The sequence below is a fragment of the Podarcis cretensis genome (assembly GCF_951804945.1).
Source record: "Podarcis cretensis genome assembly, chromosome: 3".
In the NCBI taxonomy this organism is placed as follows: Eukaryota; Metazoa; Chordata; class Lepidosauria; order Squamata; family Lacertidae; genus Podarcis; species Podarcis cretensis.
The window spans coordinates 114,816,841-114,841,929 of NC_137172.1; the positions used below are offsets into that span (position 1 = coordinate 114,816,841).

Genomic DNA, 25,089 nt, shown 5'->3' on the forward strand with positions numbered 1-25,089 from the left:
CCTCAGCGAAGCGGGAGGAGAAATGGAAGGGGCGCTGAGCAGAGAGGGGGGAGAATTATTTTTTTCCTGTTCTCCCCCTCCTATGGTCCAGTGCGTCCTATAGAGCGAAAAATACGGTATGTTTGTGCTTCAAAAACAGGCCCAATTTGAGGTTCAACAAGCTCAAAAATGGGTTCTAAGGGATGAGCATTTGCCATTGCCCCACTGTAATATGGTTAGCTGTTGCACCTGCTTTGGTGCCCTCACCCCTTCAAAGAACCTCACTCTGAGGTCACATCCACAACATACCTATGAAGCACATAGTTTCCTCCAAAGAATCCCCGAAACTGTAGTTCACACCTCACAGAGCTACAATTCCCAGTGCCCTTAGCTACAGTTTCCAGAATTCTTTGGGAGGAGAAGCCCTATGTGTTAAATGTACTTTAAATATATGGTGTGGGAGTGGCTGTGGCATCACTGTTTGCTGGTGTGACTTAACATAAAGGGACCCCGACCATAAGGTCCAGTCGTGGCCGACTCTGGGGTTGCAGCGCTCATCTCGCTTTATTGGCCGAGGGAGCCGGCCTGCAGCTTCCAGGTCATGTGGCCAGCATGACTAAGCCGCTTCTGGTGAACCAGAGCAGCGCACGGAAATGCCGTTTACCTTCCCGCCAGAGCGGTACCTATTTATCTACTTGCTCTTTGACGTCCTTTCGAACTGCTGGGTTGGCAGGAGCAGGGGCCGACCAACGAGAGCTCACCCCGTCGCGGGGATTTGAACTGCCAACCTTCTGATCGGCAAGCCCTAGGCTCTGTGGTTTAACCCACAGCGCCACCCGCGTCCCTTTTGTGACTTAACATACATTGGGCAAAAATGGCTGAACCTCAGACTTGGTTGTTTTAAATGTTGCTGCCGCCCTTGTTCCCCTGATCGATGCAACACTCTGCAAATCATCAAGAGACTAACAGAGAAGGCAAGCATGCGGTAATGTGAACAACGTACTTTTTATTATTTCAAACTGAGAGACAACATAGTTCTGAAGAACATACACACACAATTATTTCTACACGCATTTTATAATGTCTGCCTTGCAGACAGGTCTAGATGCTTAAAATTCATGCTGGTCTTCCTAGCGTATTTGGAATAAAGATACTTGGGCCTGTGCAAACCATCACTTAGGTAACTAGTAACCTGCATTTACTTCTTTATTAGGAAGGGAAGGGAAGTAACACTTGTGGCAGTGACTTTACCAGTAAATATAGTGTACTGTTAAACAAAGCTGCACTTTACCATACCGACATCAAGCCAGGCCAAATTCATCCTCTCCTGTTACTGTTGAACTTCTCTGCTATCTTCTGCAACTCCAAATCCATAGCAGCCAGATTTTCCAGTTCCTTTTCCTGTGAAGAATGGAAACAATTCAAATCCTTGTAGGCCAAGATGCCACAGGTTTAGATTACTCTTTATTAGGAACACTGGATCATGGTACAAATATTCCTTTATTCTTTAGCAATCATCACTTACATCAAAGGCGTGTTGTCGCCCCTCAATGTGGAAGAAAACTATACCTGGCCATGGCTCGTTTGCACATATTAATTTACTCGCAGTGTGACACCACTATTTTTTCCAGGATCTCTCGACAGCCTTCAATACCACCCTTTCTTGTTGCAGAAAGGGCCTGATGGCACTGCCTGAAGTGGTTCTGTTCCTACAGAGCTATTCCGCCTGGCCTGTAATTTGAATTCAGCCTGATCTTTTATTTCCCTTCTCTTCCCCTCCCCTTTTATGAAGATCACCCGCTCTGAGACCCCACAGCTAATTCTCCCCTGGCCCCCTCGCGGCCCAAGTAGGACCAATTCAGCCAGCTAGCCCTGGGGATTATCTAATGGATTTTTTATTTTTGAATTTTATTGTTATTCATGTTTTTATACTGTATTTTATGCTGCTTTTATAATTAAGTGTTTTAAATTTGTCGTTAGCCGCCCTGAGCCCGGTTTTTGAACCGGGAAGGGCGGGGTATAAATATGTATTATTATTATTATTATTATTATTATTATTATTATTATTATTATTATCTCTCAGGGAAGCTGAAAAGAAGGTGGTGATTGGGGACAGCTATGCTGCCCCATAGGAGTTTTCCCATGGGTTCTGTTAGAATCCAAGGGACGCGGGTGGCGCTGTGGGTTAAACTACAGAGCCTAGGACTTGTTGATCAGAAGGTTGGCGGTTCGAATCCCCGCAATGGAGTGAGCTCCCGTTGCTCGGTCCCTGCTCCTGCCAACCTAGCAGTTCGAAAGCACGTCAAAGTACAAGTAGATAAATAGGTACTGCTCCAGCGGGAAGATAAACAGCGTTTCCGTGCGCTGCTCTGGTTCGCCAGAAGTGGCTTAGTCATGTTGGCCACATGACCCGGATATGCCAGCTCCCTCGGCCAATAAAGCGAGATGAGCGCCGCAACCCCAGAGCCGGTCACGACTGGACCTAATGGTCAGGGGTCCCTTTACCTTTACCTTACTGTTAGGATCCAGCCTCTCCTATTTAACAGCTTCATGGAGCCACCAGGAGAGGCTGTGCAGAGTTGGGTGTCATCAGCATACTGCTGACACCCAACTATACCTCAGTTTTTCGGATCCTCATGACATGGCAGAAGGAGGACTGTGCCTCTCTACATACAGCTGAAGGTGGTTATGGGTTGGAGGTAGAGTAGCAAACAAACTCAGCCCAGAGAAAACAGAGATATTAATGGAAGTGTCCAGTTGATATAGGTAAAGGAACTCTGTACAGTTAAGTCCAAAGGCGACTATGGGGTTGCGGTGCTCATCTCGCTTTTCAGGCCGAGGAAGCCGTTGTTTGTCCACAGACAGCTTTCCGGGTCATGTGGCCAGCAGGACTAAACTGCTTCTGGTGCAACAGAACACCGTGACTGAAGCCAGAGTGCACGAAAACACCGTTTACCTTCCTGCCACAGGTATACCTATTTATCTACTTGCACTGGTGTGCTTTCAAACTGCTAGGTTGGTAGAAGCTGGGACAGAGCAATGGGCGTTCACCCCGTTGCATGGATTCGAACTGCCAACCTTCCAACTGGGAAGCCCAAGTGGCTCAGTGGTTTAGGGATGGGAAAGGCATGACATGCCAGATGTTGAATTCCATTCAGGAATTGGACTCCACCCATCCAATGGCTGTGGGGGTTTCCTTTCTCTGACCTAGGAGGTGGTGTTTGGCCTGTTCTGGATTGAGTTGTGATCCCCCTGAAAGAGCAGGCCTGCAACATGAGTCCTTCTGGACCCAACTTTGCCTGAAGGAGCATCTCTCCCACCCCCATTGTTCAACCTGAACACTGAGGTCCAGCTCTGAGGGCCTTCTGGCGGTTCCCTCACTGCAAGAAGCGAAGTTACAGGGAACCAGGCAGAGGGTCTTCTCGATGGTGTCACCCACCCTGTGGAATGCCCTCCCACCAGGTGTCAAATAAATATATATCAAGCTGACGTTTAGAAGACATCTGAAGGCAGCCCTGTTTAGGGGAAGCTTTTAATGACTGGTGTTTTGATGTATTTTTAATTTTTTGTTGGAAGCCACCCAGAGTGGCTGGGGAAACCCAGTCGGATGGGTGGGGTATAAATTATATTATTATTATTATTATTATTATTATTATTATTATTATTATATCTTCAAGGGGCTGCTAAGAACTGCATTCTTTATTGGGCAATGATAATAATAATAATAATAATAATAATAATAATAATAATAATAATAATAATAATAATATTTATACCCCCACCCATCTGGCTGGGTTTCCCCAGCCACTCTGGCCAGCTTACAGCATATATAAGACATAGTAAAACACCAAACATTTAAACTTCTTGCTACAGGTGCCTTCAGGTGTCTTCGGAAAGTTATGTAGTTCTTTATCTCCTTGACATCTGAAGGGAGGGCATTCCACCATGATACATCCCATTGAACTATAATGTGTTTACATGCATCTGCCTTTGAAAAGTGCTTAGCAACTACCACAGTCCAGCCCAGCTCTGTCCTGATCTTCCTTTACCAAAATTCATTTGTCAGATGTTGACTTCGATCTTCTCCATGAAGGACTTCCATGCCTTATGATATACTTCCTACAGTTACAGACTAATACTTTCTTTGCATGCAATTTCCACAGGAACTGTATATGCTGCTTCACTGCACGAACCTTGATTTGTAATCAAATGTTCTCTAATAAAAACACTAATAGGTTTGGGTCAGACACTGGCTGCCAAGATCAGATTATTCCCATTCATCAACATCTGCATCTGCTACTAAGTTTGTTTCTGGGCTATATAAAGTGATGATTCTGATCTTTAAAGCCTCAAATTGCCTGGATCGAGGGTTCCTGAAGGAACAACTCTTTCCATATTTCATCTTATGTGGATTAATGGTGGCAGAGGACACCCTTCATGGTGACCAGCTAGATCCCAGAATCTCTTTGGATCTCCAGTCCAGCTGTCTCTCATTCACTCTCCAGTGAGCACCCTCGTTTCTCCCAGACATCAAAGCCAACTTCTTCCCATGAACACCACCATAGGAACACAATATTGGACATCACAATGTTCATGCAAGTTCATGTTTTGCAAGTTTGTCCTCCGCACTGATGTGGAGCTACATTAAACCTAAGGACTACATTGGGGTACCAGAGAAGCGGTTTTTGTTTGTTTTGCCCAATCATCAGAGTTCATCTGCAACTGCTCATGCTCATTTCAAATCTGCAACAACATATTCCATTTCAGGAATGCCTGGCACCTTCCCACCAATTAGGTTAAGTAATTTAGCTTGTGGGTTTTCTCAGGATAGCAATTTTAGTCCTGTGACTCTCTCAGTGCCCTTACAGTCCCTCGGTCGGTAATTTCAGAGAAGCATACTGTACTGTATCATGTAGTACTGAGAGTTGGAATGTGCCACTCATGAGAAATATTTGCAGCCTTGCAGAAGGCTCTGTGGTCATTTCTGCAAGGGCAAACATCACAAAGCGCAAAGTATTCTGTTCCATATACTAAAAGGAGAGTCTCAGTTCCGAATTAACGGTTCTCCAAAAATCTAGAGTTTATTAAGAAATGTGCTTCTGTTTAAATATCGGGTTGCTCTCGGGGGGGGGGGGATCAGATATCATGCACCACATATAAATCTTCATTACTGCTGAGTGAATCTTGAGATCATGTAGCTGGCAGGAACCCAAAATATGCACCCTGTCCAAACACCCGCAATAAATTGGCATAGATTCAGATTACAATAAAGCCAATTACAGCACAGAAGGATACAGTTAGCACCTTAGGAGAAGTTCCCGAGGGCAACTAAGGAAAAACTATAATTGAGGTTGCAATCCTATGTCCACTTACCTGGGAGTAAGTTCCACTCCAAATGGGACTTAGTTTGTAGTCAAAATATATAGGATTGCATTGTAAGGTTATGGGAAACAAGTATTAACTGTGTATATATATATATATATACACACACAGTTAATACTTGTATATCACTTAATCCACAAAAACCTGTAAGCTGCTTAAAGGTAAAGGTAAAGGGACCCCTGACCATTAGGTCCAGTCGCGAACGACTCTGGGGTTGTAGCGCTCATCTCGCTTTATTGGCCGAGAGAGCCAGCGTACAGCTTCCGGGTCATGTGGCCAGCATAACTAAGCCGCTTCTGGCGAACCAGAGCAGCGCACGGAAACGCCGTTTACCTTCCCGCCGGAGTGGTACCTATTTATCTACTTGCACTTTGACGTGCTTTCGAACTGCTAGGTTGGCAGAGTTGCTGACATAATATTAAATACTCATTAAAAAATACTGATAAAATCAAACTCTGAAAACAAGTCACCATAAAATTTATCAAAACATAACTAAAATCAGCAGTTTCAAAACAAATGTGCATAATAAAATTTGCCTGGCTCTGTAGTGAAAACATCTACTGCGAAATGTAGAGGTAATTTAGATTAGGGAATCACAGAATCATAGAGTTGGAGGGGAACACAAGAGTCCTCTAAGTGAAATGCAGGAATCTTTTGTCCAATGTGGGGCACAACCCCATAGATAGGACCTGCTGGTCTCGCTACCAGACCACCACTATAAGACTTTGGAAATGACGGCAGTCATAAGCTTTTGCCCTAGTCATGTTGCTGAAATTTAAAGTTTGACTCTCCCCCCCACCTCCAAGCCAAAATGAGCATTTCATACAAAATCATAAAGGAATACCTCTTCGAGCGTGAGAGGCCGCTGACTCAGTTTGCCCTTGCCGCTTCTCATGGCGTGCCCCCTTTTCACATCTTCCTTGGAGCTGTATAACTCTGGGAACTCTACAGATTTCTTCCGGTTGCTCAGAAGATGGGCAAGTTCATCCATCCGGTTGTATTGTCTTTTCACCTCAAATCTGGGGTCGTTGCTGTTGTGCTTGCGGCTCACGCCATCCATCAGCTGCTGCTTCTCCCATGGCGAGTCATAATCGTTATATTCGGGAAAGAAGGCTCTCTCGTTGGGGTGGGACCTGGGCTCCTCCTCCTCTTCTTCTTCGCTCTCCAGAAACGGATCGGCGATGCCTCCCTTCTTTTCAACGTGTCTTCCCTTCCACCTGAGCTGCTGGTAGTAAGGGATGTGTGGAGGCGCGGCTCTTTTCACAGCTTCCACAAGGTAGTGGCTTCTTGGATAGCCCTCCTCCATCAGAAGGGCCCTCTTGTTTCCCTCATGCCTCCCCCGCTCGCTGTGGCGCCTCTTCTCTGGCTCTTCCTCCCCAACACTGGGGTTGTGCCTTTCTTCTGGACCATAGAACCTCTGCTCTTCATCTCCCTTTTCTAGATTTTGTGGTTTTGACAGCTCCTCCCACTCCAAGCGCTGCCGTTCTTTGTCGTCTTGGCGCCTTTTCTCATCCCGGATGCCGTAGCTATGTTGCTTGCCTATATCTTCCTCACTCGCCTTGCCGTGAAGAGTCCTTTCCTCATAGTGGCGCCTCAACTCCTTTTGTGGTTCATCATGGAGTCTTCTCTCGTAGCGGTGCTGTTTCTCTTCATTTTCCCTGCTGCGCTGCCTCATGTCTCCCCCTTCATTCTCCTCCCTGCTGTGATGCCACCTGCCCCTGTTCTTTCCCTCCATCTCCTCAGAGCCATGCACCTCATCGGAGTTTCTCTTCTCCTCAAAATGGTGCCCTACCTCATAATAATGTCTGGGGTAGTGGCTCCTTTTATCCCAGAATTCGCTTTCTTCCTCGCTAGACTCTTCGGGCGAGTCCCTCTTCTCATCATTATGATGTCTCTTGTATTCAGAGGAGTTGCCCAGCCTCGGTTTCCTATGATAATGTCTTGGTCTGCGGCCTCGCTTCTCTGCATCAGGTTCTCTCCTCTCATAAGAGTCTTCATATTCCCGATGAAAGCTGTGGTGATATTTTTCGCTGCTCTCCTCGTCTTCTTCCTCCTCTGCATCTTCCTCTTCCTTGCTTTCTGGATTCCCCTCTTCTAGACTATGTGTGTTTTCCTCCAAGTACCTTTGGCCTCCAGAACGTTTGAGGTCACCTTCAACCACCCTTCCTGCTGTAGGAGGAGCCTTTTTGTCTAGAAGCTCAGGCTCCAGCTCCTCACTGTGTTTTTTCTCATTGCTTTCTTCTTCACTCTGGTGATTTCTTTCATAGCTACCTTCTTCCTCAGTTCTCTTCTTGGCGTCATCCTTTTTTTCTTCCTTATGGGCTTCATCAAAAGAATAAGGACTCTCTTGGGAGATGACTTGTGGGTTGACATTTCCCCTGTGGATTTTCTCTTCAGGATGCCATTTCTCACTCCCTTCTGCCTGTCTTTTCAATTCTTCTTCAATTGGTTCTTCTCCTCCTCTCACAGTTCCTTCTGGTGGCTTCTCTAACTCCTCTGATTCTGATAAATGCCTCAGCTCAGGTTCTGCAGCTTTGCCTATATTTTCTTCTTCTTGCTTTTGTCGATTGGCTAAAAACAAAACAAAACAAGTTGTGGATTCTTTAGGAGGATGCCATCGTGTTTGTACCCTCTGCCTGCCCTGTTTTCCATCCCTGCCTGCCTCCCATTCCTGTTCACTTTTTACAGCTCATCTGGGAGACTGAGGACCAGAAAAAAAGAGGATCAGTGATTCTCCCAATTCAGGTTGGAATGCTATTTGCTCATGTTGCCAAAATGGCATCATTGATGCACAAGAGTTCACACTATTTTAGTGACAGACACAGGTTGAATATATACTACACATTTAAAGCATGTGACACCCCCGGCATAATCTTGGGAACTGTAGTTTACCCCCTCACAGTGCTATAATTCCCAGCACCCTTAACCGAGATTCTTTGGGGGAAGTCATTTGCTTTAAATGTTCAGTGTGCATGCAGCCTTAATGTGGGAAACTTTTCATTGTGCACTGTTTCAGTAATTATAATATAATTACAAGGGAACAAGTAGGACCACCAATAAAATGTTGCCTTGTTGAATGCTCCTGTTCATTTCTCCCATCAGTCAGCCATTTCCCCTCCCATCTGGTTTTCCATTGCCTCTCCTCAATATTCCCCATCTGTGACTTAAATAATCCTCCTCATGGACAAGGCTATTGAAAACAAAATATGAAATGTTATGGCCACAGATGCATTGAAAAGAGTCTTAGTTCTGTTCTACTCTAGTTCTTCGCTCACTTTTGCTTTTGCCCTCTGACTCATTTGTCAGGCCACTGATGGGCCTCTCAAAATTAACCACAGATGTACATTTGCAAGCTTGGGGTGTCTTAGGTAGAGGGGCAAAAAAAAAAAGGGAAAAAAATGCGATCGCGCTGATCCAAGTGGCGATTGTAGAACCATTCGCAGGCTGGATCCAGAGGGCAATTGGGCCTGATCCAGCCCCCGGACCTTAGTTTGTGGTCCCCTGTCTTAAATCTTCCGAAAGCGTAATCCTCCTTGAGTTTCCCATACACACAGCAAGTTTGCCACACTTGATTAAGGGTCACTTTGATATGAATGGGTTCTTGGACAGCCATGACAGCTTTGCTTGTGAAATTGCATCATCTACCATATTATTTTCTTAGTGTAAAAATGGAGCTAGATGAGCTGGGTCGGATTCCCTTAGGACCTGAGCACTTACTTTTCTTCAGAAGCTCTTTGCACAGTGGGTTGATAGGTGGATCATTAGCTTTCGACAAACCGTTCAAAAGGACTTCTACAATGCACCGTGTCACCTAGAGTAAAAACAGGAAAGGAAGGTCAATGTGTTTTCTCTATTTATTTGTTTTTATAAAATACTCTACTCCAACTGAGACCTTCAAGAGTGTCAGAATAGGATCGGAATACAAGTGTTTGTTTTTTAAAAATACAAAAGTGAAATAATACACATCAGTCAAAAAAATAAACCTAATTTCCAGGGTTGTTGGGTTTTTTTTTGAGAGAGAGAATGCTCTATAAACAAACACCCAACTCAACAACAAGCATATTCATTTGTCACCATAAAGGAAAAGGAGATCCAAATATTCCAGAGTGAGAATGGATGCTTCCTTTGTGGGAACAAGATTGATGTACTCTGTGCACAGCCCATTACACTAATTTGAAAGCAAACAGTCATTTGAAGTGGTATTTAATGCCATTAATCTTTTGTCTTCTAATGCAGAGGGAATTGTTGACCCATGCACTTCTATGAATATTTACACAAAGTAAAATCTCACTGAGCTCCAATAGGCATACTCCCAAGTAAGTGTGCTCAGGAGGGCAGCCTGTACCATACAATGCATCCCCCCCCCCCCCGAATCAGATGTAATTGGATGATCTGCTTGGCATAGCATTAAAGAACGATTAAGCCAAAGCTTTTCCCTAATTCCAGATGGAACACTGCCAGACATTATTGTGGGCCAGAGGAATTTGGGGAAAGAAGACAACATTTGCACGGCACATTCTTACCCACTCCTCCACCTAGTGTTTAATACTCTTAGGTTCTTAAAGTGGAAAGACATCTATCTGAAATAGGCCTCTGGAGTTGGATCGGAGAAGAAGTCAGTATAGATGAGGTGCTACCAGACATATGTCAACATAGGAGTCTCGGATTCCTCTCAAAGGAAACAGAAAGAGATTCTTCACCCCAGCCTTGTTTAGTAAAGAGCATTTCTTACTGCATGCAAGGAACTTTAATAATCCGTGATGGGCAATTTAATTCACTTATATTTTAGAGTAATAAAGAGTTTTCCTACTCACCATTTCTTCAACATGATCATCTTTTTCCACCGGTGCTGAACGAACACCTTTGAATAAAAACATTTCTAATGTCAGAAACATGGGAACCCCAATAGCAGATTGTAACAGGTGAAAACAAACCAACATTATAAACTTCAGCAAAAATTGGTTTGGTTTCAACAGACAATTGCTGCATTCCAAGACATTTGTCTCCAGACCAGCAAATGTGTCTTCCCTTAGAAAGCGGTTGCCAAACCTTCTAAATAATGGCACCCATAAGCAGAACAGACTAAATTGGTTGCACTTAGTTCCCACTGAAATCAGTGGGATTTAAGGCATGACTAACTTGACCCATTGATTTCAGTAGATCCTACACTTGCACTTGTCTTGCACCAAGAAAGCATGGGTTTGGGCAGTTTTCTGCTTGTTCCATGCTTCCTAGGCATGGCTTCAAGCAGTTTTGCCCTTGCCCCACCTCTTTCCCCTGGAAAACCCACTCATTACCAATAAATTGGAGCAAACTTCAATCTGGAGAAACCCCAATTGGTGTTTGCTCTGATTCAGCATTTTAAGATCGGGTTTTCCCAAGGGAAAGTGGTGGGGCCAGGGCAAGTCTGCATGAGCCCAACATTTATTGTTTAGTCGTTTAGTCGTGTCTGACTCTTTGTGACCCCATGGACCAGAGCACGCCAGGCACTCCTGTCTTCCACTGCCTCCCGCAGTTTGGTCAAACTCATGTTAGTAGCTTCGAGAACACTATCCAGCCATCTCATCCTCTGTCATCCCCTTCTCCTTGTGCCCTCAATTTTCCCCAACATCAGGGTCTTTTCCAGGGAGTCTTCTCGTCTCATGAGGTGGCCAAAGTATTGGAGCCTCAGCTTCAGGATCTGTCCTTCTAGTGAGCACTCAGGGCTGATTTCCTTAAGAATGGATAGGTTTGATCTTCTTGCAGTCCATGGGACTCTCAAGAGTCTCCTCCAGCACCGTAACCCATTGTCTTTGTTTTACTCGCAGATTCTGGAAGCCGCCCAGAGTGGCTGGAGAAACTCAGCCAGATAGGCAGGGTATAAATAAATTATTATTATTATTATTATTATTATTATTATTATTATTATTCCAACCTTTGCACCAGAATTAAAGTGGTATATTGTGTGATGCTTGACTCCTGGAATCCTAACTATGTGCTTTGCATATTACAGCCTTCCTTCTTCACTAAGAACACGATTTTCCAGTCTTTCCTGGTACCCTGAATAGTTTATATAATGTCAACCACTGGAGCACATAACAGGAATGCTGAACAGGTCATTTCCAAATGCAGGGTCTTGTTGCTTGCAATACTTCCCTGGTTTAACGCTTCATTCAGATTTCATTCTTTATCCTTGATGAAAGTCAGTGAGAAGAGGAGTCACCTCTTTACTAGGATGCTAGACAGCAGGGTGGTGAACCATATTGGTTATCCCTGCTTTACAGTCTGCAAGTTCTTTGCAGATTTAGAACAGCAGACCTCTGTTGTGCCTGCTGCTTCTGAGTGCTTTTGAAGAGGAATCTGCAAAGAAGCCCAGACAAACTTCAAATGAATGAAATCCTTTCCTATGCTTGCTACTCATTCTGTTTCATTCTCTAGGTATTTTGATTCCCACGCCCCCTTGTAAAGTTCTGTTGCTGTACATGGGTGGGAAAATGGTTTACAGCCTCTTCCCAAGCCCCTTTCTGGACAGATTTATATCCAATGTGAAATATGAATTTAATCCCATGATCTTTCATCATCGTTAAAAGCCATTACTTGTTTAGCTCTTGGATATTGCTTGCTCAAAGTGAGTGGGTTTTTGTTTTGTTTTTTACATTCCCTAGATTCAAATGATAATAAAAAGTTACGGAAGCATAAACGTTAAGCAGCGATATCATTTTTTAAATGTTTGCTTGGTGCGTGAGTTATGGCAGTAATAAAACGAATATATTCACGAGAGCGAGTCGTGTGCTGGCAATGGGAATAGGCATTTCCCTGCCCTCATGAGTCAGCTAGATCACGTTTTCTGTCTCTGTGAAAATGCCCCATCATCTGACTCACAATATTCCCTGACCCCGCTCACTTCCATGAATGCGCCTGACTTATTCTGCAGCGCAGCCAGTCCAAATCCAGAAGAGTGCAGGCCTCTGTTGCTGCACCATTGGAAGCAAACTGTTTTTGCTGAAGCAGTTTTTAATAATGAATGAATAACTCGAGTGTGCAGCAATCCATCCAACACTACACTACTGCAAAAACAGCAACAACCACCCATCGGTGCAGAATAGGCTCAACATATTAGATGCCATAATTCAAAGTGAGCTAGCCAAGATTGAGCTTTGGTGCCACCAGGGCCCCAAACGCACTTTCATTCAGGAAATAAAAAGTGAATTTACTGCCTGTTTGCATGATTCCAAAGTTCCAACCTCCTCAAAACCAAGTGTGTTTATTAAACAATAATGCTGTCATGAGGATATATGATCTTCAATACCTAATGAAGGCAGGAGCAGCTACACCAGAGCAGAATGGAAGTTCACTGAATAAAACAATGAAATAACCCTTTAGCGCTTAAGCCCACATTCAATTTCTGAAGCATTTTTCATTGAGGATAATTAGTTTAACCCCCAAGATGTCCGACATCCATCACCACATTATACTAATGACAGATGCAGCTACTCTTTGATAGATTTTTGCATACCTTAAATTATTACATCTAGCAGCAGCCAAAAGGAGACACAGGGAGACTTTTTCTGGTTTTTTGAATCTAAGAACTCATGGTCTGGACCAAAACATGCACAGCTCTGCACAAGCTATAATTAACTGTATACTTCAGCTAATCCCTTGAGTATACACCAGGGAAAAGGAATATGTCCAGATATTGCTGGACACCAGCTTTCATAATCAGCTCTGGATTTAGGATGGTTGTGGGTACTTTCCCTGCACAGGGTTCTTTCTTCACTTGTTCCAGGAAGCATGAAGACAAAGAAAGGGAGGGGAGTACAGGCTGCTGAGTGCTTGCTAAGCCATACCCACCTGCAACCTGAGCTCTGGGCTCAAGTTAACTCTTTCATGCCTGCAAGTGTGAGTCAGTAACTGTATATTACAACAAAACTTTCATTCATTGCTCTGCCTACTTTTGCCTCTGGCCCCATTCACTGCTGTCACATGGCCCCTGGAAGGTTACTCAGAAATGAATGTGGCCCTCAGACTGAAAAAATGTTCCCTATTCCCTAGCCTAAGGAGACAGAGAATGTAATGAAGCCAGTTGCAGCACCGCCAGTTCTGCCTAGCATAAATTTAAACGTCAAAAGCAGCCATCAGCCAGCTGGCAGAGGACCACAGAGGACCATCTGCCTGCATGGTATTCCTGGAGCGCTGCATATTCTAGCCACACTCCTCCCCTCACATGAACTCTGCATCAAAACTGTACTGGGAGTTGCATAACAGCCACTACCTTATGTTGCTTCTCTATCTTGGGTGATGCGGTCTGCACCTTCTGAATCTCTTCTTCAGGGCCAGAGCAGAGCACTGAATTTCCGAGTTCCACCTTCTAGATCAGGGTTGGGGAGATTCTGTGGCTCTCTAGATGCTGCTGGACTCCAGCTCCCAGCAGTTTCAGCCGGAATGGTCAATGCGAAGGGATGATGGGAGGTGGAGTCTAACAGCTTCAAATGGAATGCCACAGAGTTCTAGTTCAGTTCATCATATACCGTATTTTTTGCTCTATAAGACTCACTTTTTCCCTTCTAAAAAGTAAGGGGAAATGTGTGTGCGTCTTATGGAGTGAATGCAGGCTGCACAGCCATCCCAGAAGCCAGAACAGGAAGAGGGATCGCTGCTTTTGCTGCGCAGCGATCCCTCTTGCTGTTCTGGCTTTTGAGATTCGGAATATTTTTTTTCTTGTTTTCCTCCTCCAAAAACTAGGTGCGTCTTATGGTCTGGTGTGTCTTATAGAGCGAAAAATATGGTAAATCTATGGTGCAGCTGCACAGATTGCTAAGTATAGTTCCGGTCATCTCTTCTAAAAATGGGGATCGAAGAGATGGGAAAGGTGCAGAAAAAGGTAACCAAAACAACCAAGGGGTGGGGGACCTTTAGAAAAGCAGAATTCTTCAGGACTTTTTAGTTTAGGGTGGGAAAGCAGCTGACTTGAGGCAAGGAAAAGGATAATAGCTTTTTATCGTAATGTGTGGTCTAGAGGCAGCAAATAGATAGCAATTCTTCCATGCTTCTATCAACAATTTACAACTTGGGATTCCCCGTGAGATTAATTGACTGTAAAAACTTAGAAAGAGCTATGCTGGGTTGTACCAAAGGCCTATAAAGCCTGACATCCTGTTTTCCACAGTGGCCAAGCTGGTGCCTCTGGGAACAATGGAAGGACAGGAGGGCAATAGCATTCTCCCCCTCTTGTTCCCTTGAGGTAGAATATAACCAGTGCTTTTTTTCCTGGGGGAACGCAGGGGGACACATACCCCTAAACATTTTGTGAATCTAAGTTTGGCCTCATTGAGGGGCAGTATTTCAATATGAGTAGGAAAATGAGAGTCCCCCTAAACATTTTTTTAAAGAAAAAAAGCACTGAATATAACCATAGTGACTAGGACATGGGTTTAGGACAGGCTAAGTGTTTAGCCTGTAATCCTAACCCCACATATATGAGAGCAAGTCCCATTAAACTCAATGAGACTTACTTCTGAGTAGACATGATTAGGATCGCTGCCTTAATCACAGATCACACAACTGATTTGTGGGATGATGTACCAGAAGATGCAGTCATTGACGCCAAATTTGAAGGCTTTATAAAAGAGCTAAGAATTGAGCTCTGCCAATGACTATTAATGATGAGAGCTAAATCAGTCTTCAGAGGCAGTATTCCTATGTGAGCCACATGTTCAGAACTGGGGAAGAGAGAGTCATCACCATTGTGTGAACTCCCCATTTTGAAAACAAAATGCTGATCTGGGTGGACACTCAGTCTGATATACTAGAGAGCCAGCCAGAGGAAAAACTTGGCTAGATGCATCAGTGGTCGGAATCTGTATGGCAGCTTCATATGTTCAGAAAAATGGGCTCCCCACCCCCATCGCAACTTGTTTACGCAAAAGGATTTGTGCCTTTGAAATGTATGCTTCATACTTTTGCATATAACAAATTTTGTCAGCGTGAAGAATCATAGAATCATACAGTTGGAAGGGACCCTAAGAGTCATCTAGTCCAACCCACAGTGATGCAGGAATCTCAGCTAAAGCGCCAATGACAGATGGCTATCCAATCTCTGCTTAAAAACCTCCAAGGAAAGAGAGTCCATAACCTCTCGAGGGAGACCACTCCTTTGTCAAACAGCTCTTACTGTCAGAGTTATTCCTGATGTTGAGTCTGAATCTCCTCTCTTGTATCCAGCGGTGTAGCGTGGGTTGTCAGCACCTGGGGCAAGGCAAGTAATTTGTGCCCCCTAACCCGGGGAAAGGCAAGTAATTTGCGCCCCTAACCCCTAACCCCTAACCTGCCGCCGCTGCCAGCTTCTTCTTGCTGCTGCCTGGGCTGGGGTATTTACGGTAAGGTAGCCATGACGGCGGCGGCGGGTCCGTGTCAGGTGATCTGAGGCGAGTTGCCGCTGGTGCTGCCGCCCAAACGACGCCGCTTGCCCGGAGGAGGAGGGCAGAGAGGCGAGGAAAATGCAACATGGCCCAGCAGCTGGTGCAGCAGCGGCGGCGGCGGCGGGGCTGTGAGGAGGGGCTGCCTGGCGCGCCCTCCGCGGCCCTGACACGCGGGGACCGTGGCGAGCGCTGAGAACCGCTGCCTGCCGGACGCCTTCAGCCCGGACGCGCGCACAGCTCATCGGTTCCGCGAGACATGGGGCTCTGCTACAGCCTGCCCCCGAGGCTCTTCGGCGACTCTGGAGGCGGCGAGCGCGCCCCCCCCCCCAGATCTTGCGCCCGGTGCGGCCGGCTCCCCCTGCACCCCCCACGCTACGCCACTGCTTGTATCTTAAAGCCATTTGTTCAGATCCTAGCATCCAGAGCAGAAGAAAACAAGCTTACTCCATCCTCCACGTGACAGCCCTTGAGATATTTGAAGATGGCTATCGTATCTCCTCTTATCCAGGCTAAACACACCCAGCTCCCTCAACTGTTCCTCATAAGGTGTGATGGCCTGGGATTCGGACTCGGATTCTGAACCTGAGGGATCCCAGCCTGCACAGGATTCCCCACCTCCAGAACCAGCTGAGCCAGGGCTGGGGCAATGAGCATGAAGTGTCCTCACCTGTGCTGAATCCTCAGGTGCAGGCACCAGCTGAGTCTGCTCTGGCTCCTGAGGTGATGGAGGACTCATTGCCTGCAGGTGCTCCACTCTCAGCCCCGTCAGAGGAAGCTGAGGTTGCCTCTGGGTCTGGTAACCCTCCAGCCTCTCCTGAGCTGCAGAGACTCAGGGCAGAGAGTCAGAGGGAACGAAGTTCCTGCAGGAGGTGTGCTCACCTCCAGGCCAGGAGAGTCGAGTCACCAGAGGATCGGGATAGCCCTATGCCTTGGGGCAGATAAAAGCCGGCCAGCCCCAGTCCCAAGTTGCGGGAGCAACATTGTTGGTTGCCAGTTCCTGTTGTGCTTTCCTGCCTGAGCTCCTGGCCCGCCCTGGCTCCCTGCTTGCATGCCTGTTCCTGACTTTACCCAATTCCTGCCCTGCACTCAGCTTCAGCTACTACGGACTGCCTCCACATTGCACCTTTGACCACGGACCAGACTTGGACCTTGTCTCTTGGGTAACCTATGGGACCAGCACATAAGGCTTGGTTTCCAGACCCTTGATCATCTTGGTCACCCTCCTTTGCACATGTTCCAGCTTGTCAATATCCTTCTTAAATTGTGACACCCAGAACTTGATACAGTACTCCCAAGTGTGGCCTGACCAAGGCAGAATAGAGTGAGACTATGACTTCTCTGGATCAGGACATGATACTTCTGTTGATGCCGCCTACAACAGCATTAGCCTTCTTTGCTGCTGCATCATACTGTTGACTCATGTTAAGCTTGTGGTCTACTAAGACCACCAGATTCTTTTCACATGTACTATTGGCAATCCAGGTGCTCCATGTCTTATATTTGTGCAGCTGGTTCTTCCTGCCTACGTGCAAAACCTTACCTTTGCCCCTGCTGAAATTCATTTTGTTAGAATGAGCTGACTGGGGTGGGGAAGTTACCCCTGAGACAGAATCACATCTCAAAAAAAGGTGGAATGGGGAAACTGACCCTTTTCATGAAAACAGTGGCGGTGAACATGTGGCCCTCTTAGAATCTTGGATTTTTATATCAAGAAACTAGAAGGACGACAGGAGCAGCAGATTAACAGGGGGGGGGGGGGAGTTGGAATGGGTAAAGTGTTACTGAGATAATAAAGTCATATTGTATTATTATTATTATTTCAAAACAAAGGCAATACTTGCCTGCCCTGAATGAAGGGCATACTCACTGACTAAATTAAGCAAGCAACATTAAATATAGTTTGGGTTGTCTGTTGCGATGTTACAGCATCAAAGGAATATTTCAATTAGATACAGGAGTTCCATTTGGGAATAAGGTATTATACCACATGATGGCTGCAGAGCCATATTGCACAAAAAGGAGCACCTGTCCATTACAGTACAGGCTGAACTGCACCAAATGGATTAGCTGGGGCAATAATGTCTTAGACAACCTTTTGCCAAAGGGGTTTAAGAGCTTAATACATGCATTTATGACAATACACAAAATGGCAGTGAGTTTTGTTTCACCCACCACTGAACACTGGATGGGATGTATGCCACCCCCAAGAATAACTCAACTGGTTTAATATATTTAGCATTCAAAATGTGTTTCATGGTAAAACAGGGAGGGGGATCCTCTGGTCTGGAGGATGAAATGCAGCCCTCTCTATCTGGACCTCAGGATTCTCCCCAGGCCACCTGCCTCTCCCCACTGACCTTGCTTTTGCCTCTCTGTAATGCTTCTTGCTTGCCTGGAAGGAGGGTAGAAGTGGTGTGGGAGTGTGCATGTAGAAACTAGACTACAAAAGTAAAATTCACATTCATTCCTCTTCCATTTTTTGCCTTTGGCCCATTAAAGGCATGTGGTCCTCAGAAGGTTGCCCAGAAAAGTTGAAAATGGTTCCCCATCTGTGCTGTAAAAGGAAGGAATTGCTGGGCGGCCCTGGTCTCCCAGTTCCTAGTCTCTAACAACTGCGCTATACTGTCTCAGTGCAACTTGCAGTCTTAATTATCCACCCAGGATTGCAGCCTTAATTATCCACCAAGTTGGTGCGGTATTGCAGTTGATTTTATAGAAATCAGTAATATATAGCTATCACTTTTTAAAATAGTATACATCAGCTGGTCCATGGCACTTAAAACCACTGGTTGAGTGTTCAGGTTTTTCTTCATGAGCAGTATTACAGACCAACATGCCCACATAAAACACAGCACATTGCTTTTGTCAGAAATAAACGTTTTGAGAATTAATGGGCTTTTCCTACCCTTCCTACAGCTCCAAGACTTGGAAAGTACTCGCAGGTAAGTGACTCATCTCAGGAAAAGGCAACACGCACCCTCAATCCAGTTGCCAGAGTGGAGGGAAAGAGCAACAAAACTTCAGAAGTGGGTGCCTCATTCCACAATGAAATTGTTTTCTTTTATAGGCAAGTCAAGTTCACCCCAACAGCACTTATGTTAATAACGCAAGTTTTAAAGCAAGGATTTCTTAAAACATCCAGTATGTTGTTAAAATCGATAAAATTGATATGGAATTTTAAATTATCCTTGCTTTCTGATCTTGCCAGACATTGAAATGCAAACTAAAGCAACTGCTTTGTGGTTTCTTTCCTTTGTCTTTTTACAGCCAAGTGGCATATATACTTTTACGAAATGGACAAATAGCAAATGTGTGAAAAGTGCTGGCTGTCACTTTATCTTTCAGTTTTATACCTATAAAATGCCTGTTTCTAGAAACGCGTCTTCAGCATTTTAACATGTTTAATTTGAGCTGTCTGGTTCCATTCAGGCAAAAAACTGAATGAACAACCAGCATGTGGGAGGGCTTGTTCACCTACGGTGGATTTGGTACATGCCCTCGGTAACTACACACAAATACTGAGCATGTATATATTACTCCTTTCCTCCTCCTTCCCTTACACACATGGGTGTGTGAGAAGAAAACACACACCGAGAAGGTATATTTTATGTATCTTTCCCCTTTAATGATATTTTCTCCTCCTGCTGTCACAGGGACCCTGATTCAGGTTATGCGCACTTGAAACCCAGTGCACTTCTGACATGGGCAAGGAGCCCATCTTTTGGCTTGGTCTCCCATCGTTATATGAGATGCTGTTGCCTTTGAAGAGAAGCTAGTGCAGACTGGCTCTCCCTCTAGGGCACTGAAGTGAGCATAACTGGAGCTGGAAGCTGTTGAATGAATACTCCCTATCTGCGTTCAAGCAAACACACGATTCCTCTCTTTTAGGTGCGTAACTGAATTGGGATGGGCATGTGGAGGGATGAATGGAAGCCTGACGAGATACAGGAGATGGATCCCTTGGCAGCCTGAGAGAGGGCTTTCCCGTGCCCAGGCAAGGTGCCTGTTACCCGGTTCTTGGCTATGGTGCATTGACTCAGCCGTAGGTGGGAGAGGGTTAGGAAAGCACCGCCGGGCTCCGCATCCCTGTCCCGCCTTCCCTTCCACTGTTCCCTGCGGTCTGCCGCGCCCGCGCCGCTCTCCGTGGTGCTGATCCGAGCCGCGCCGCTGTCCACAGTGCTGATCGGACCCCGCGCCGCTCTCCGTGGTGCTGACCCAACCCGCGCCCCCCCCCCCGCGCCCTCACTCACCTGCCAGAGCTGCGGCTCCGAGGAGACTGAGCAGCGCCACGGAAGGTACCATGGCCGGCCGACAGGCAGGCACGCAAGCAGGACGGACAGACTTGCTTGCAAAAGCTGAAGCTGCTTCGCCACCAGCTCGCCTCCTGGCCGCAGCTCCACGCTATTTAAAGGAGGGTGGGGAATAGAGGAGGAGGGGGCGTCGGAGCCAAGGCGGGGAAAGGGGTTTGCGTCAGAGGTGGCCCCCAGGGGGATCGGGGCGGAGAGTCCCTGGGATCGCCAGAAAGATCCTGCTCTAGAAGCAGCCGAAGACAGCGAGACTTTCTCTCCACCGCTGCCAGCCGCCCGCAAGGCTTCCTTGCCACCGCACAAAGCCACCCCCCAAACAAAACTCCTCTCATTAGCTTGCCAAGCCCGCTCTCGCCCCCGACGCCCCTTCGCTCCTCCTAGCACACCACGGCTCGGTGGTAGAGCATCTGCGTGGCATGCATAAGGCCCCAGTGTCCAAACCAAGCTCCTGGAAAGCCTCTGCCAGCCAGGGTAGGCAAGTGGAGCGCGATGGTCTGAGTCAGTAGAAGGCAGCTTGTTATGTTCCTTCCCAGAAGACCACCTGGATAATGTCCCTACCCTGCTATGGGTAGGAGAGCCTCACTTCCATCTTCAATCCTTTTTTCATTGTCAACACAGTTTTATCTTATGATTCTCTGCAGCGCCCAGCACCCCCGGAGAAAGATCGTTTCCATGCCCACCTCCACCCCCTCCCATTATGACAACTGAAGACTCCTATCCCGCGTCAGAGCACAGGGATTCCCTGCCTCATATTATACACACGGACCCAACAAGATGTCTACAAGAAGATCATGGTCCCCACTGCCCTCCGTGACAGTAAAAGGTGGGTGCAGTGGTGGGGTAACTAAGTGCAGAACTGACTTGAACCTGCAGGAAAAAGAGCCACCGTTCTTATTTGAGGGCTTCGATGCTAAGGGATTTCCAGCTCCTCTCTGTAAAATAATTTATATTTTATAATTTATATGCGTCACTCACAGGCGAATGCGCCTGCATTCACTCACGCCCCCACACGCTCCTTCTCTCTCTCTCTCTCTCTCTCTCTCTCTCTCTCTCTCTCTCTCTCTCTCTCTCTCTCTCCCCGCAAGATATCCCTGTCAAATGGGCCCTATTTCAGCAATTAAGTTTCCTCACCTTGTCTCATCCCACTGCCGATTTATCTAACGAGCCGATAAAAACTCACGACACCTCGAGAGATGCTAAATGAAAAATGTTCCACAGCAACATCCTCTTTATTGAAGTGCTGGTAATGATTTGGGGGAAATGGAACAAACCTAGACGGGGGGGGGGGACCCTTGACGTAAGAATTTATCCAAAGAGTTCCCCGGGATGGGGGTGTTTGATTCTCTCTGAGCAGAATGAATGGACCCCACACTCCTTCCCATTGTCTCGAAACACCGCTATGGATTAGAGAAATCTGCCCACATTCTTCACTCCTTTGCCTCCTTTCTCCCTGCTGCCTTCTGTTGCTTTCCAGCTGCCTGTTGGAGACAGTCAGCTCCTTGGGAACAGAGATTGCCTATATTGCCTACCTAACTCTGAAAGACCACACACATACTGATCTTGCAGTATGCCTCAATCCATCTTTCTATGAACTCTTTACAGTGCTCAGTGTGAGGTGGGGGCAACCGTATAACAAGCAGAGCTATTGAGCTCACGCAAAGCAAAATATGTAGTTATAGCTGGTATTAAAAATGCAAGGCAGGACTAGGAAATTTATAGCACTACATGTATTTATTGTTAATACTATTTCTACTAGTAGTAGTTTCACATATAAGACCATCACGTGTACCAGGGGTCCCTAAATGTTTCTGGCCCAAGGGTACATGTGGAATCCATGCAACTCCTATGAGTGTCACAGAATATCTATTTCAGAAAAGAAAATATGGCATTTTTCAGACCCCAAAATACCTGCACATACTCCAAAACAAGGAAAAAAAGTAGATACACCTCCCCAACCCTGTCAGTGAGGGAAACAGTTGAGTGGGAGCTTGGTCAGTTGCAGAGTTGGGATAGAGCAGAGAGAAAAGCTGAGAATAGTTGAGGCCTGGGTATTAATATTTGTCTGGTGGTGACCAGAGCCTGTGACCGAGTTGCTCACAGGCTAAATCTTTTCTCTGCCTGAGTAGAGCCCTGCTGGATCAGGCCAAAGGCCCATTTAGTCAAGCACTCTGTTCTTAGAGCAGCCAATCATGGAAGCACCCAGTGCCTGCTTCTGAACCATTACATTTTAGTCCATCTCAGGGAAACATGGCTATTGTTCCCCTCTGATCAGCACAAACGATGTAGTTGCACAAATCTCTCCATTATAAACGATGCTAATTATTTTTATGGACTGAAAATATTCCCCGTCCATTAGTTGCTGAAATCATCCATTGTAAGTCAATGAAGCAAAGCCAAGAAATACTTAACGGTAAAATCTACTTTCATAAAATGAAAAAAGAGAACAAGGTCCATTCATTATTTGGCAGTCTGGTAATTACACCAAGCATCCCTCGATTAATTATAACCCAAGGGGGTTAACAACTCACCCTACTAGCCCCCTTGCAGCTCTTCCTTCCGGTCAATGGCAAATCCAGCAGACAAAATGATTGCATGGTCTGTGCCTTTCATTAAAGAGCAAACTGCCAAACGTCCATCAGAATCTCAGGACTTCCACTGACAGGGTTCAATGGGTGAAGCCTGCCCATAACATCAAACTCAACTTTAACTACTGGGGGTGCCAGAATAGAGGACCGCAAACAAGCAAGCAAGGGAAGGGGAGAACATATGGACAACCACTGCAATGGTCACCCTCTCCGAATCCCTTTGCAAGATGTGAATGCTGCATCTTGTCAAAACTGTCTTGCCCTAACACTCCTATTTTCCCCCCGCAACAGCAGTGGGCAATGTCTCTCTCACACAGGAGAAGCACTCCAATCTGTTGTCTCTGCAGCCCATACTCTCCTGGGCACTTTCATCTTGCCAGAATCGCAGACCAGATGCATGGAGGGCAACACACAGCACTACATCAACTAAGGGGTCTAAGGCTTGGCAGTATCCCTCTCACACCCATGGGGGTGAGGAGGCTGAAGCATGAGCGCAGCCCAGGCGGCTGTTTGCTGCAGTGGTGCTGGAGTTGGTGACATGGGCTGCCACAGCTCCTCCTCCTCCACGTTTCACTCCTCTTCCTCCAAGCTGCCTCCACCCAGCCATGGTGTTGCTGCTGGAGAAGGGGGTCTGTGTGGAACAGACTCTGGGGATCTGCTGATCAGGTCTGGTGAGGAGGACAACAGGAATATGATGGGAAGAGATGGACCATGCAGCTCCAGGTGTCATGGAATCTCAGGCAAGGGTGAAGAGGCACCAGCCACCTGGCCATACCACTGTGGGATGGAGCCATCAATGCCAAATTATGTCTACCCTCTCCTCCCCTGAATAGTCCAACTCCCTGGGCATGGAGTCAGGGGGTGGGTGCGTAGGTCATGGATAGTGCCCCACAACAAGCCCTGGGCTTATGCTCCCATAGGCAAGTCAATTTCTGCAGAGCTGAGCAGTGATGCTCTCATGGCACCTCCAAGCCATGCTGGCTCAAACCTTCTCCCCAGCATCTATATTCATCCTCTGGAGCTCCCCAGCAGGTTCAAGAGAAGTTTTGCATAGGAAGCTGCCTTATACTCAGTCAGATCACACTGGTCCCCTTAGCTCAATATAATCTACACTGACTGGCAGTGGCTTTCCAAAGTTTCGGATGGAAGCTTTCCCCAAGCCAATCTGGAGGTGGCGGAGATGGAACCTAGAACCTTCTGCCTGCAAAGCAGGGATTCTACCACTAAACTATGGTCATGAGGTGTGGAGTTTGGACCGTCAGCCTGATAGAAGATCCTACAGTCTCTGGGGCCTGATGGCAAATGACGACATCCTCTTAGAATCATAGAATCATAGAGTTGGAAGAGACCACAAGGGCCATTGAGTCCAACCCCTTGCCAAGCAGGAAACACTCTTCTTGTTGCCAGGCACATACAGGGGTTATAACCTCACCAGGAAGCATCCATGATGGCAGGCTTGTTCACAGCCCTATCAGGCTGCCCTAGAAGTGTGTAGTGGGCTTCTGCATCATGGGGACATGCCCACTAGGTTTCAGGGATTGCTGAACAGCAGGTGTCTCTGGACAGCTCTTTTCACTACAACCAACCCTCTTGCACTGTATACATAACTCTGGGGTTGTCCATGTCCAGGCATGCCCAGGATCTGGCGGTTTGGGCCCTAGACCCATTGCTGCCCAGGTCCCCAAGCCTGGTTGGAATGGTGCAGAGTCATTGAACTAAGGCCAATATCACCATATTGTATGCCCAACGTGAGCATCGCTGCAGTTTCCTCATGGGTCTTCAACTGAGCTTGGTTTGCTTCAGGCAATAATTGTAGCATTTCTCTTGTAATTATGCTTATGTGACCCCACTCAGTGAGGTCTGAGACAGTAAATTTCTCTCATCAAACACAACATTGCAAGGGGTTCTGCCTGCTTTAAAACATTTTTAAAATTATTTTTATTGTAGCCTGATGGCAGCTTGATCTGATCAAGAGGGTCCTCTTCACATCTGGGGTTGTCATTTCTGGGATCAATCAATGCAAATTTCCCCCATTTGCAACTCTGAAAGTGACAGATCAGGTTATCTGTTTTCAAAAGAAGATGAAAACTGATCATAACCTGCCATGGAAAGTGAGCAGAAGCGTGCATTCAAACAGCAACAGATAACAGCTTGAATTTAACAAGGGCTCAGAAATATTCTGGGGAAAGAGGCACATCTCCCAACAATTGTGCAAACCCTTGATGTGAAGGGATTGTTAAAGAGCTATGGAGCCCGGCAGGGAACCAGGGGGGTCTTTTTATGCAGGATGAAGGATGAAAGCTTTACTGAAAAGGTATGAGTGCATCATTTTGTGAGCCTCTCCTCTTCTCTACTCCAGGCTTCTGTGGCTGCTGCTTCTCTATGCTGCTCCTCTTGGTGGATACAGCTGCTGTAGAAAGCAGTCACGAAAATCCCTTG

General features: G+C 46.4%; 1 protein-coding gene across 4 annotated transcripts in view; it reads right to left on the bottom strand.

Moving 5' to 3' along the window:
• Nucleotides 1-965: 965 nt before the first annotated feature.
• Nucleotides 966-25,089, bottom strand: part of CHGB (chromogranin B) — a 90,769-nt gene continuing 66,645 nt past the window's right edge. For 3 of the 4 annotated variants that reach the window (XM_079969835.1, XM_079969836.1, XM_079969837.1), the window contains 4 exons: nucleotides 10,176-10,222; nucleotides 9,079-9,172; nucleotides 6,206-7,932; nucleotides 966-1,380 (listed from right to left, as the gene is read on the bottom strand). In XM_079969835.1, coding sequence (XP_079825961.1) covers nucleotides 1,297-1,380; nucleotides 6,206-7,932; nucleotides 9,079-9,172; nucleotides 10,176-10,222 — 1,952 coding nt within the window. In that variant the 3' untranslated portion in view covers nucleotides 966-1,296. Of the gene's footprint in view, nucleotides 1,381-6,205; nucleotides 7,933-9,078; nucleotides 9,173-10,175; nucleotides 10,223-20,008; nucleotides 20,362-25,089 lie in introns of those variants that run through there. The other variant, XM_079969838.1, reaches the window with a different exon arrangement.